Source organism: Epinephelus moara, chromosome 15 (assembly GCF_006386435.1).
Source record: "Epinephelus moara isolate mb chromosome 15, YSFRI_EMoa_1.0, whole genome shotgun sequence".
In the NCBI taxonomy this organism is placed as follows: Eukaryota; Metazoa; Chordata; class Actinopteri; order Perciformes; family Serranidae; genus Epinephelus; species Epinephelus moara.
This window is the reverse complement of record NC_065520.1, coordinates 2848567-2862969: the sequence shown is the minus strand read 5'-3', so window position 1 is coordinate 2862969 and position 14403 is coordinate 2848567. Positions and strand designations below refer to the sequence as shown.

The following is a 14403-nucleotide window of genomic DNA, read 5'->3' as shown; positions in this document are numbered from 1 at the left end:
TTAAAGTTGGGGGACTGTGTGAAGAAATGGTTGTAATTCCTACACGGTTCATACTACATTTTTGAAAAAAGCCTTAAATGAAAGCTGAGAGTCTGCACTTTAAGCAGGTATTCATTGTTTCATTTAAAACCCATTGTGGTGATGTACAGAGCCAAAATGACGACAACTGTATCATTGTCCAAATATTTATGGACCTGACTGTATATACATACTGGCTGTGTGTATGTCCATGTTTATTGCTATCAAAATCAATAAAAATGTTGTTGAAATAAAAAACAAAAAAACTTCAAACACTTATGAGTGCTGTTGAAGGAAAAGGTGATGTAACACAGCAGTAAACAAGACCCTGTCTCAACTTTTTTTGGAACTTGTTGAAGCCATCAAATTCAGAATGAGTGTATATTTACAAAAATATACACTCAATAATAAAGTCTATCAGTTTAACCATGAAATATCTTGTCTTTGAATTGTAGTTACTTATAGGTCAAAAAGAAATGTAAAAACACTGCATCCTGTTTTAATTTGTGTTTCACACAGTGTCCCAACTTTTTTGGAATCAGGGTTGTAATTTAAATATATGCAGTGGTAGCATTTAAAATAATAGTGTGAAGATCAGACATTGAGGTCATTTTTATAGAAAGACATAACATGCTCCCAAACTTCTTTACTTATATTTAAGTTAGAAAAGGTTACATCACTTCAGCATGTTTTTTAAAATACTTTTTATCATTAGTATAATTTAATGTGCAGTTAATAACGATGGTATTGTGCCTACCTTCATCATGAGTACCTGCTGTCACACCCCGCTGCCTTAACTTTTCTTTTGTCAGCTGCATATAAATATGTTCTTGGGTGTGTGATGTTATCATTGATTAAAACGGCTATTGATGATTGGATAGCTGCTGCACCTGGAAAAATCTACCTGTTGTCACTGAGCTCATCAGTGATGATAAGCCATTTAAACCATTCATTACAAGTCTACAATCTGTGGTATTTACTCAGTGGGAGAAAACGTCAGGAAACATGGTCATTTTCAGTTTTATTGCAGAAACTTGAATGCAGCATTAGGGAAAGTGACTTTAATCTGAGGTTTTCCATTAATTCTAATAGAAAGGTTTCACTGTAAGCATGTCCGTCATTCAGTTATTTAAAAATACTGTCTTTTTACCTTTGATGACCAAATGATGTTTTGATGTAGTTAATGTCATCCATTTTTTATTTTTCAGAAAACTTACAATTTTCAGAACATTAACAACTGTTTTGCTTCAATTAGTCAAAATTTGGACCAAACAAAATAGGCATTTTATGTGTTTTCACAATATTTTAGTGTCCTTGGTGTGATTATGGGTAAAAGTGGTTTTGAAAAGCTCATTTTAATTATTAATAAATCTGCCACCAAACAGCTGGGGTGGTCCAATTTAAGTTTTAGTCATGTCTTTATTTCCGTTTATTGTCAATTTCCTCGTCTTATTCGGTAGATGACACAAGTCTTAATGTAAATAAACATTACAGGCTTATTAGATAACATAACTTTTAAAACTAAAGCTATAAAGAACATCTGAATAACTGAAACAAAGGTGTTAATGTAACTGCAGTGACAATCAGTGTGTGTTTGATTACACTTTTATTGTGTCATCCTGAACCCGTCTAGATTCAATGACTTGCATGACTACATTACATTTATGTGGCTTTTGTCCAGAGATCGTACAATGAGTGCTTTCAGCCTGCAGAGCAACGTGAGCTGGATGTTACAGATGATACATGAGCATAATCACTTTCTGCATTCACTTCCTGACAATAAAACGTTTGTCTGATGCAGAATGGCTGCAACAGAAATTAAATGATCTGACATGCGGCCTTGTAACTCCTTTAGATTTACGCAGCATCTAAGTGTTTGTGCACCTACATCAGTATCTAACTTATTTATTACTGGTTATGTTTTTCTTTAAATGCCATCTGTTGTAGTTTTGTGTCTCTCTGAGGTTGTTTTATGTCTCTTCGTAGTAGTTTTGTGTCTCTTTGCTGTTGTTTTATGCCTCTGTTGTAGTTTTGTGTCTCTCTGCAGTAGTTTTGTTTCTCTTTATGGTTGTTGTATGTCTCTCTGCAATAGTTTTGTGTCTCTTTGTGGTTGTTTTATGTCTCTTTGTAGTAGTTTTATGCCTGTTGTAGTGTTGTGTCTCTTTGTAGTAGTTTTGTGTGTCTTTGCTGTTGTTGTATGTCTCTGTTGTAGTCTTGTGTCTCTTTGTGGTTGTTTGTCTCTTAAAAGCAGTTTTGTGCCCCCATGTACAAGTTTTGTGCCTATCTGTGGTTGTTTTAGGTCTCTTTGTAGTGGTACTGTGTCTCTTTGTGGTTGTTTTATGTCTCTTTATAGTAGTTTTGTGTCTCCTTGCTGTTGTTTTGTGTCTCTGTTGTAGTGTGTCTCTTTGTGGTTGTTTGTGTCTCTTTGGAGTAGTTTGTGTCTCTTTATGTTTGTTTCCTGTCTCTCTGCAATAGTTTTGTGTCTCTTTGTGGTTGTTTTATGTCTCTGTTTGAAGTTGTGTGTCTCTTTGCTGTTTTATGTCTCCGTTTTTGTTTTGTTTCTCTGCAATAGTTTTGTGTCTCTGTGTGGTTGTTTTATGTCTCTTTGTAGTAATTTTGTGTCTCTTTGCTGTTGTTTTGTGTCTCTTTGTGCTTTTTAATGTCTCTTTGTAGTAGTTTTAGTTTCTTTGTGGTTGTTTTATGTCTTTGTAATAGTTTTGCATCTCTTTGTGGTTGTTTTATGAGTCTCTTTGTGGTAGTTTTGTGTCTGTTTTTTGTAGTTTTTGTCTTATTGCAGTTGTTTTATGTCTCTGTTGTGATTTTCTTTTGTCTCTTTGTGGTTGTTTTATATGTATTTGTAGTAGTTTTGTAACTTCTGTACTTGTTTTGTCTCTTTGTAGCAGTTTTGTGTCTCTTGGTTGTCGTTTTGTTATCTCTTTGTAGTAGTTTTGTATCTCCTGTGCTTGTTTGTCTCCTAATAGCAGTTTTGTGTCCCCTTGTAGAAGTTTTGTGTCTCTTTGTGGTTGTTTTATGTCTTTTTGCAGTGGCTCTGTGTCTCTTTGTGGTTGTTTTATGTCTTTTTGCAGTGGCTCTGTGTCTCTTTGTGGTAGTTTTATGTCTCTTTGCAGTAGTTTTGTGTCTCTGTTGTAGTATTGTGTCTCTTTGTAGTAGTTTAGTGTCTCATTGCTGTTGTTCTATGTCTGTTGTAACTTTGTGTCTCTGCAATAGTTTTGTGTCTCTTTCGGCTGTTTGTGTCTCTGCAATAGGTTTGTGTCTCTTTGCTGTTGTTTTATGTGTCTTTGCTGTAGTTTTATGTCTCTGCAATAGTTTTGTGTCTCTTTGTGGTTGTTTTATGTCATTGTTGTAGTTCTGTGTCTCTTTGGGGTTGTTTTATGTCTCTGTTGTACTTTTATGTATCTTTGTAGTTAGTTTATGTGTCTGTTGTATTTTTGTGTCTATTTGTCTTAGTTTTTGTATCATTGCAGTTGTTTAATATCTCTGTTGTGTTTTTTTGTCTCTTTGTGTTTGTTTTATATCTCTTTGTAGAAGTTTTGTATCTCCTGTACTAGTTTTGTCTCTTTGTAGCAGTTTTGTGTCTCTTGGTTGTTTTATATCTGTTTGTAGTAGTTTTATATCTCCTGTGCTTGTTTTTCTCTTTGTAGCAGTTTTGTGTCTCCCTGTAGAAGTTTTGTGTCTCTTTTGGGTTTTTTATGTCTCTTTGTAGTGGTTCTGTATCTCTTTGTGGTTCTTCTGCCCATTTTGTAGTTATTTTGTATCTCTGTGCAGTTCCTTGGACTCACTTTGAGGTCATTTTGAGTATCTTCCCGGTCGCAATGTGTTAATTTGACATTTGACATTTTGCAGGGGAGGGTCAGGGGTCAGGGACACTTTGGGCCCTTGTGCCTGTGGCTTTTGGGCGTGCTCAGTAATCCATTTGTGAGTATGTTCTATTATTATTACCGATGCATTCTTGCAGCACTTTTTTCCTAGTAATCTAGGGTTGAACTGAATATTCGGATAAAGATGAGTACTTTTTACGAGTACAACTGTTGTACAAGTAAAATGTGTCATAATCTGTACTTGTGATTAACTGTGCTCAAATACAATCCTAAACTTAATTCTGAGGTTGTTCTGTGAATAGTTTTCTAATAAATAATAACTGCAGCAACCTCTGATCAAAGCATATCAATATCAGGCTTAAAATAACAACTTGTGGTCAGGTCCCATCTACTTTTGATTTAGCCTCCACCCACTTCCAGCTTAAAGCCTGCCCATTCTATATAAAGATGCAGATACAGATAATTTGGTTGGTTGAACAGATACAGATAATGATGTATAATCTACAAAAGTGCATCATATTTTATAAACTTAAATGTTGAATCCAGCCATGGAATGTAACTAAGTACATTTACTCATGTCCCTGTAGTTAATGGTTATTGCTTCTCAAATATAATGAACTGTTGTTTTTCTTGTACATACTTGTACATATGTACATATATGTGAAAGTGAATATAAATGGAGACGATGACCTGTAGCATCTATATTTGCCTTCATGTCTCTGTATGCACTCTTCGATGTGTATTAAAACAACTAAGTATAATTAATAAATACATTTTCCTGGATTAAGTACTTTTATTTTTAATACTTTTATATATGTTTTCTGATTATACTGACATACTTTTACTTGACTAACATTTTCAGTGCAGGACATTTACTCGTCAAGTCATTTTTATTTATATAGCCCATTTCATATGACAAGCATAAACTCAATGTGCTTGAGATACATCATACATGACAAACACAACATATCTATCAAAAGCTTGTGAAAAACAATACATTATTGTAGCAGACTTAGGTCATGTGGAAGAGAATTGTAATTGTAAAAGCTGATTGTAAGTGCAATGAGTAGACCTTTATTTGACAAGCTAAGGCAGGGGTGTCAAACTCATTTTAGTTCATGGGCTACATACAGCCCAGCTGATCACAAGTGGGCCGGACCGATAAAACCAGCGACAAATAACCAGTAAATAACAACATCTCAACAGTAGTAAATAACAACAGCAAATAGGAGCAGTTTCAATAATATATCTCAGTTTTCCCACATTCAGTCGGTCTCAGTCATTACTCGTGTTTCAGTGATATGGTTCCACTTTTATTGTTTTAAGATAGAATTTTGATACAGATTTTTTTTTGTGCTGAAGCTGCTGATAGATAATATTTTGCACAATGTTTGATATCTCTAAGTATTTAGGGTGTTTTTTTCAGAGAAGTATATTGTAGTCAGGGTGGAAAGCCCTTTTTAAGTAGCTGATCACTTTTTATCCTGGCCCTTAAAACCTTGTACTTAGCCTAGTCATCCAGTGGGCCGGATTGGACCCTTTGACAGGCCAGTTTTGGCCCACAGACCGTATGTTGGACACCTCTAATCCAAGGGATCTCTGTGGTGAGTAGTGAGCATGTCAGCAACATAGGAAGGAGCTAAGCCATTACACATTTAAAAACAAGAAGAAGTATTTTAAAATCAATTATTTGTTTTATTTGGAACAAGTGAAGAGAAGACAAAATAAAACTTATGTGGTCAGACCTTTAAGGTTTTGTTAAAACCCTTGCTGCTGCATTCTGAATAAGATGGAGTTTATTTAATGTCTGCTTTGAATTACAGTAATCCAGCCTACAGGAAATAAAAGCGGGAACCAGCTTCTCAGAGTCTGACCGAGACAAGAGCCATCTAACCTTTGATATATTTCCGAGGTGATAAAAGACAGTCTTAGAAATATAAGAGATGTGCTTCTGGAAGTTCAGATCAGCGTCTAAAATCACACCCAAGTTTTTGACAGAAAGGGGATTTAACAAGGATTCCTCAAAGCCTCAGGTCATACTAACAGAACTAGTAGTAACATAGTATTTTACAGTGTGGTACGCTTACTTAAGTATAGGGTCTGAATACTTCCTCCACCACTTGTAAAATCTAAGTTTTCAAAATAATTTTGAGTTAAAGCCATGTCTCTGCTTCTTCTCTCTATATACATACTGTAGGTACTTAGGGGTATTCTCTGGGTGAAATTCCCAGAGTGACGTTGTTGGACCTCTGTATTCAGGGGCCATGTTGTGCCCTGCTTACATTAGTAATGTACTGTAGTATTTCACAGTGTGGTACACGTACTTAAGTAAAGGGTCTGAATACTTCATCCACCACTTGTAAAATCTTATTTTTCAATATAACTTGGAGTTGAAAGCTGTCAGATAAATTGAGTAAAAAGTATATTTTCCTCTGAATTGTTGGAGAATACAGGTGAAAATACTTAATTATGACTTTGTGCTCACATACACCACTGTAATGAACTAATGGTTGCAGCTCTGAGCTTTTGTATGAGAATCATCAGTGAGTAAAGTCTTTGAATCAAACCTCAGCTACTACAGTTGTATCTCTGGCCTGATATAAGTTTTAGCGCCAGACTTTAACATCCAGTTGACCATCAGCTGCAGATGGACCGCAGCTCTGCGTAGGCCTACCTTCACCTCGGGCGGGCAGTCTCTCCTGTCGCAGCTGCAGGCGGAGTGGACGACACAGGTGCAGTCCGGTTTACACTCAACCATACATATCTGCTCCTCCGCGCCGGGCGACGACTTGAAGACAAACTTTGAGGCATTTTTTGGCGACTTAGGTGAAAACATGTTGGAGCTGCTCTTATGCCGTTCGGCTTATCTTTGCCTATCAAAGTCGGAGGGCAAAAGTCCGCAGTGGGTACGCGCTCCGTGCTGTTCCTGGAGATAAGGGGAGCGCAGAGCGGCGCCGGCGAACGTCATTTTACTGCTCAGCTTTGGGAGTTGGAGGGTTTTGATTTGAGGGGGTCCATGAGGAAAGGGCGGGCAAGGCCTCCAATCACATGACTTCTGCATAAAGTGTAGACTTAATACAAAACAATGCGTACAGTGCCATATTCACACACAGAGGCCTTAAAGATGATCTCCATTCAACTGGAGTTTGTGAAGACTTAAGTAGGCTATGTATTAAAGGGGAAAGTTGGTACAGAAATAACCCGATATCTGTAGAAAAATAAGTTTATTAAAGTCCAAATACATTTAAGTACAAGCACCGCATAAAGGCAAAAGAACCCCCTTCCTCTCCCTTCAGCAAACTTTAAAATTGGGGAATTATGTCGTACTTTTCAAAATAAAAGCCATTTCCTCTTCATTTTTGAGAGCTACAGAAACAAAAACAAATCAGATTTTTATCCAAATAAGAGTGTCCATGTTAAATACTCAATAACCGCACAATCTGACATTTACGTATTTATTTACAAAATACATTTTGAGTGTACTCAAAGCCTCCAAAGTCAAACAGTATCACTGTAAATGATGCAACAACAGTCAAAGTGAGTGTGTGTGTGTGTGTGTGTGTGTGTGCGTGTGTGTGTGTGTGTGTGTGAAGGTGGGAGGAGGCAGGGTGCGTCAAAGCAAACAGAGGATTTAAAATAGCATTTAAAATAAAAAAGATGCAAAGTAATGCAAACAAAAAATCTTAATTTCTCTTGTTTCACTAATGAATATAAACGTGGCACACTGCAAGGTAAATCCATCTTTGGTCATTTTATCTGTTGTGTCTTACTGTTCCTAAAACAGGTGACAGGGCTGATCGAGATGATTCCACTTGTCTTGGTGTTATTATCGACTATCAATGAATGAGACTGCATAGACATCTAGAAGGCACACACATTTAAAATATGATTAGGAACAGAGTCCATCTGCGTTTCTTTACTGTCCTGGCTTAAAAATGTTCACTTAAAGGAATAATCCCCACATCACTGGTGTTTTGTAGGATATAAAATGTTCCTTGATCTGACATCAAGCATGTCTTTAAACATCCAGCCAACACACAAACAGGAAATCAAAACAAAAGGAATCATCTTATCTTCACTTGGCACAATTTCTTGCTTTTCTTTAAAGGAAACGCTGTATTTTTAGACCACATGTTAGATTAAATGTTCAAAAGGACATTGCTTGCAGTGTAGATCTGTACAACAGGTTGGGAGGATGAGAAGCAACAGGAACCGAAAATTCTTCCTCAGGCGTAAACTGTTCAGCGCTGTCGATCCCAGCGCCAGATTGAGGCGTCGTCACACACAGCAATCAAAATGCTGCTGTCGCGGCTGAAGCTGGTTTGCCGGATGGCTGATGTGCATTTGGGGAGAGTCAGTGTGGTGCACCTGGAGACCAGAGAGGATAAGGTTTCAGGTTTTGTTGTTTTATAAAAATACTTTTTTTTTTTAAATTGTTATTATTATTTTTACAAATGCAGCGTGGAAACATCAATACGTGCTGATTGCAATCTATTAAACAGAGCAGGCATTTCACACTGAGCCTCAAACACAAATGTTTTACATTCGGTCTTCAGTACAGTTAAAGGCTTACCTCGGTATTTTACAACCTGGACCCTGTTTTCCCATGTTTTTCTGTCTAAGTGACAAATGGGAACAACATCTTATTTAAACAGGTCCAGGATTGAGAGAGAGGGCAGCCAGCAGCAGCAATGTATCGTTAATGAGCAATTAAGCACCGTCAATTTACACACACTAAAAGTAGGGCTGCCCCTTTAAAGTCAGAGGTTCAATCAGTCGGAGACCCCTCAGTCGAGGGGGACTGAGATCGCCTCAAGTCGAGCAGTCTTTTTTTTGCTTGTCAGTAGGCTGTGCAGTGTACTTCTGGGGATGATTTGTTCCCTAGGTTTTGCTGCGGAGTGAGCGCTCTAGACCACTGTTTCTCAAATAGTGTGCCGTGACGCAGCCAATGTGAGGGATTATAACATTTAAAAGGAGAAAGCCATGAGTGGGACAACGGATCACTTTATTGTACAGAGCAAATTACAACAAAGCACCAGTGAAGATGACCTACCACCACAAGAAAAGTAGACAGCATCACGAAAGCTACCTGTCTTTTTTTTTTTTTATTGTCTTAGTCGTGATAAGAGTGATAACACATGTTAAAGAAGCTATTGTGCACAGATATACACACAGGTCTGCCTTGAGATTTTGGCTTGTCCTTTGGTGTACCTTGGGCACAAAAAGTTTGAAAACCACTGCTCTAGACTACTCATGGTAGGACAGAGAGGCAGCTGCCGTGATCAGCTTATTTCCTTGCACTGTAGAACTGAAAGCTTCTCGAGATCCTTTGTCCCCACAGCCATTAGACTCTATAACACCTCAGTCAGTGGTAGTGGCTCATGGCTCATAGTTTGGCTTTTGTTTGTTATATAGTGGTGGCAGAAAGTGTGGTTGCACATTTCCGATTTAGAATAGAATAGAATAGAATAGATCTTTTATTGTCATTGTACATTGTACAACGAAATTGCAGAGCAAACCCGTTACCCGATTTGTTGTTAGCTCGGTTAGCTTGGCTACTGTATAACATGAATGCCTCTGTCACACTGAACATCCCTCAGCTTCTTTCAGACTTTAAAAATTCTTACAGGTGTGATGCCACCCCCGACTGCTTTGGAAGACATTCTGACCAACGTCATCAGGCAGCTGACTGACACGGGGGGGTCGTTGCCTTGATGAAGCTCACCTGGCCTTGCAGGCTATAAAAGCTGCCTCATGTTTTCACCTGCTCTCTCCCTTCCTACAGCAGACATTCACCCTGCATCATTGCTTTATGGTTTAATCCTTCACGACCTCCACAGCACACCTGACACACATCCACGCATAGCTTTCATTACTGACCTACACACTCCATTGTTTATTGAAGTTTATCTTAGTTTGAAAAATTATGCTTGTTTTAGCTAAATCTTTGGTGTGGAGTCCCTACTCATCACAATGGGAAAAAAAAGGTGAATATTTGTATTAAACTGCTGAATCTGATTCAACTGACATACTTCTGAGTCGGGTACAGCCCTTTTTGCCACTTACAGGCTCCGATTGCTATTGTAAGTTTCTGATAACATTAAGAAAAGGATCGCTACAGACAAATAAAATGTTATTCTGTTCTTTTCTTTTGTTAAGGTCTATTTTGTAACCTCGCTAAAGTCTCACTAAAGGAGAAAAGGTATCTTGTTGCAAGAACACATCAGTTGAAACGTGAGTGAGAGCTAAAGAGAGGATTTTACAGTAATAGTTTGTTGTGTTGAGAGTACAAACAGCAAATGTCACTTAGTTGTGCTACAATAAAATGGACCCTCCTCACACTGCCCATACACTGCGCCTACAGAACATCAAGTCTGCAGAGACAATTTGGACCAGGCTGACTACTGCCAGCCAAAGAGGAGAAAAAAAATCAAATCAAATCACCAAAGTACTTACATCGAAAGAAAAATGCTGTTCCAAGAGTGGTGAGACCTGCTGCAGACACAGTGGAGGTAATGTTATTAGCTTAAGTCATTGTGTTTACCTGGCATGAGTACACACAAAAGCATGGCAGGGGACCCGCAAAAACACCTTTAATGGGCGTAAATTGACAGTGCTCAGAATGAGACTCCTCCTTGGACACAAACAGACCGAAACAAGCAAAGGATTCGACAAAACCTTTTATTCCTCTGTAGGATCCTTTCTGTTATGTTGCTAGACACTTAAAATAACAATCTGAGCCTGTTGCTGGCAAAAACAAGCACTTTTAGTGGAGCACATGCCCCAAATGGGTTACATTGCAGCCCATTTTGCTGATGCTGGCTGCGACGCTCTCTGTAAATACTGGACCACTTTCAAAATTGCTTCATTAAGTCACATAGACGGAAAATTATGGGAAGATAGGATGTGGGTTGAAAAATAGTGGAGTTTCTCTTATTAACGGGATGATTCTCCACCCTGAGAGACACCTTACAGACCTGTATACCTGCAGTAAAAAATATATTTGTGAAGCTCTAAAAGATTTGCAATGTTGATTTACTGTGGTTGTTTTCATAGATTTCAAAGATTAATCTGTATTAATCTTAATTTTATGATTTGATTATTTGTTTAGTCCATAAAGTGTGAGACAAGAGTACAACCTCCCAGAGCCTAAGGCGACAGTCAAATAAAAGGAGGACTGTTAGTTTTTTCTTCTTTTTTTCCATTCAACATTTCTGAAATATTAACAGATGTGTTTGAGCCTCTATTTTCTTTCTTTTAAGTGTCTTTTGCTCTGTACTGTTGGGCTTCTCATTTCACTAGTGCGTCCGTCGCAAGCTGTGCAAAATGATGGAATGTGACATGGACATAAGGAAAACAACAAACCTCATAAATTACCATCTGACAGTCTATAAAAACATATGAGCTTCAGTGAGATGACATTTCTGTGTTTGTTATTTTGTCCACACCCTGTATATTGACACAAAGTTGAAGTGACACCAAACTGTCACTCCACTGTTTACTTTGGCTGAGATTATGACACTGACAGGGTCACAGTGTCGTGTAACAATTATACCTGTCTGACATCACACCTGTCTGGTATGAAACAAGAACAACACTACATTCAGATTTTGTGTATTTAGCTGACAGTCATTATCAGTGACAGGAGGAGTGTCCTTGCTGTCAATCAGGAATAAAACTGTCACTTATCTGTTTGGATAAAAACTGGCACTTACTTTGCTTTGTGTGGGTCTTCCACTTCAAGGTCCCACACATAAAGCTTCCCCACCTGGTTTCCCAGTGCGAGCATCTGGAAAACAGCATCACAGGAGACAAAACATCAGCGACAGACTAAAAAGCACTCTTAAGATCTCGGAAGCACTTTCAGTGCCATGATGATAAATGCAACAATGAGACAGATATGCAGCTACAAATGATAAATAAATGACTTCACCTTCTGCCAGAAGTCCATGGAGAAGCGCATGTACCAAATGTCACACTGGCTGTAATCAAAACGTCCCAGAATCGTCACGTTGGACTCATTCGGTTTAATGTGATCGATGTCGTCCTCCATCTTTCCTGGTTTCCAGCAGACGATGGCGTTTTCACAGGACTGCAACCAGACAGGAAACATTAATAAAGAGCATGTTTAGACTTAAGTAAAGGAATAAAGGGCATGTAGCATTTACTACCATGCTGAAGAGTTGCTTTGTGGCTTTCTGCACGTCAAACTTAATCCAGAGCTAGGCAGGTTTTTTTTCACCTCGACCCTGTTTTCCCATGTTGTTTGTGCCCAAGTGACAAATGGGAACTTTTTTTTTTTTAATTGTTCCAGTATTGACATAGCATTCTGTATTTGTAGTGAGCCATAATCAAATTAACAGTTTAATTCACTTGCATACCATCTGGTTGTGGCCCCTTTTCGGGATATAGAGATGTCAACACAGGGTCCAGTGTTTGCATACTGTAATACTTCACCGGAAACAGTATGGAATTTACGTACTGTTGAATAAATCATGGTCTGCAGTCTTTTTATTCCAAAACGTTAACTGAATTAATGAATGAAATAATTACTTTGAAAGCACCTTATTGTGCCAGCAGCAGAGCTGCTTTCCATTGGTTTCAGGGAAAGCCAAGCAGGCTGGGTGTGGTGTTTTTAAGGTGAAACAGACTGAGCAGAGTTATTTTTTTCACCACAGTGGTGTTTTCAGTTGGTTGCAGTGTGTGTTGGTCAGACAGTTTACGTGCTAATTCCTGCTCTGCTTGTTGAAGTTGGACTCTGGATGTCATGGAAACTTCGAAATAAAGGCATATCTTAAGGATGACAATATGCATCGATGTTTTCACTTTGCATTGATGATACTGGATCACTTAATCGATGTATCATTACACCGTATCTACTATAATAACTTGCCTTGGAAAGAATAAGATCCCCCAGCCACCTCACACAATCCACGTAGTTTCTATGGATGTCTCGTGTTGAGAAGTCAGGGAAGTGAATTTTCTGTGAGACGAACGGCCTGAAGAAAACACACATTGATTTAAAAAAAAAAAAAAAGAAGGTAAAATCATAACAGATTTTAAAAACTTAAGATTTGATAGCCAAAAGGTCTACACAAATAAAAACTGACATGGATTTTTTTCTTTACCTGTTGGTCTTTGAGGGGTTGTACTCGTAAGACCCACGGATGGCTTTTTGCATTCTCTCTGAATTGATCCGCCAAAGTTTTAAGGAGTGGTCCATCCCACATGACATAATCTTTTCACCCAGAAGATCAAAATCCTGCAACAGGATTATATATATATAAAAAAAAAAAATCAAATCCAGTTATTGTTTCAGTTTTTTTATTCACAGAGGAGCCTATTGAGTAAATACTCACAGCACTCAGGACTTCATCTCGATGACCCTCCACACCACCAAATATTGCCACTAATGTGTCGGTCTGTATGTTCCATAGACGAAGGGCATGATCTGAGGAAACAATAAAGACAAATTAATAAAATCATACATGCTATTAACATTGAGTCTCGTTCATGAATGTTAGTAATTCTGTGAGTAGTTTTGCACATAAAAAACCATGGTACTAAAAACCTACACGGAACTCATAAATGCTGCAGGCAGCAGGAAAACTGGGATTTGATCGTAGGCACGTGTGTATGTTCATGAATGCCAATCAATCGTAAACTGACAGCGCACAACCGCGAGTCAGCAATTAGTGTGCATCCCCGCCCATGGACAGCCAGTGACCACCATATAAAGAGGTGATAATTACTATGGACAGGTGCATCCTGTTGACCTGTGAACATGGAGAGAAAAAAAACAAAAAACAAAAAACAAAAAACAAAAAAAAAAAAACTTTTCCGATGCAGAGACTGAAGTTATTTTAGGTGAAGTAGGGTTGAGAAAAACATTTTATATTCTTCTGTTAGTTGTGGTGTGTATATTTCTCTTTAATAATTTCTTATTTTAGTTTTAAAATTTGGCCCATGTCATCAATTCTCAATTAAAAGCCTGTTGTTTGCCCGACAACTGCATATGAGTCAAGCCCGTGCTCCTCCCTGTTCAGCTTTCCTTGTGGAAGCCGCATGCAAATCAATTATTTTATTCATTCAGAGAACGGCATTTTCCAATTTTGTATTAAGTTGATTAAAATAACTCATTAATTTTAAGAACACTAACCTGAAGCTAAATAGCAACTAATTTAACTACATGTGTTACATTTGTAATCTTTCGTCATGTTTAACTGTATTGTGTAGGGATGCACCGAAATGAAAATTTGTGGCCGAAGCCGAATATTATTAAACTCTTGGCCGAATACCGAGTACCAAATACCGAATATCATTGTTTAGTTTTTCATTAGTCTTTGCAGATGAACCCCCACCAGATTAGTGTTGTCACGGTACCAAAATTGGGACCCACTGTGCGATACCAATGAAAATATCACGGTTCTGAGTAGTATCACAATACCACAGCGAAAATGAGGCAGATGTGCCTTTTGTCATTTATAAAAAGATAAATCACTTTTCTATAATACATTAACATCTACTGTTAACTTATAAAGCTCTA

At 38.0% G+C, this 14403-nt stretch overlaps 2 protein-coding genes across 5 annotated transcripts in view; both read right to left on the bottom strand.

Moving 5' to 3' along the window:
* atp7b (ATPase copper transporting beta) overlaps window positions 1-6843 on the bottom strand; it is a 50498-nt gene extending 43655 nt beyond the window's left edge. For both annotated transcript variants that reach the window (XM_050063301.1, XM_050063302.1), the window contains exon 1: window positions 6532-6843. In XM_050063301.1, the coding sequence (XP_049919258.1) occupies window positions 6532-6693 (162 nt within the window). In that variant the 5' untranslated portion in view covers window positions 6694-6843. The remainder of the gene's footprint in view (window positions 1-6531) is intronic.
* Window positions 6844-7070: 227 nt separating this feature from the next.
* eed (embryonic ectoderm development) overlaps window positions 7071-14403 on the bottom strand; it is an 18002-nt gene continuing 10669 nt past the window's right edge. Inside the window, exons 7-13 of one of the 3 annotated variants that reach the window (XM_050063311.1) lie at window positions 13217-13308; window positions 12986-13119; window positions 12751-12856; window positions 11791-11949; window positions 11573-11646; window positions 10314-10352; window positions 7071-8225 (exon numbers count right to left, since the gene is read on the bottom strand). In XM_050063311.1, the coding sequence (XP_049919268.1) occupies window positions 8099-8225; window positions 10314-10352; window positions 11573-11646; window positions 11791-11949; window positions 12751-12856; window positions 12986-13119; window positions 13217-13308 (731 nt within the window). In that variant the 3' untranslated portion in view covers window positions 7071-8098. The remainder of the gene's footprint in view (window positions 8226-10313; window positions 10353-11572; window positions 11647-11790; window positions 11950-12750; window positions 12857-12985; window positions 13120-13216; window positions 13309-14403) is intronic. The other 2 variants (XM_050063313.1, XM_050063314.1) reach the window with 2 other exon arrangements.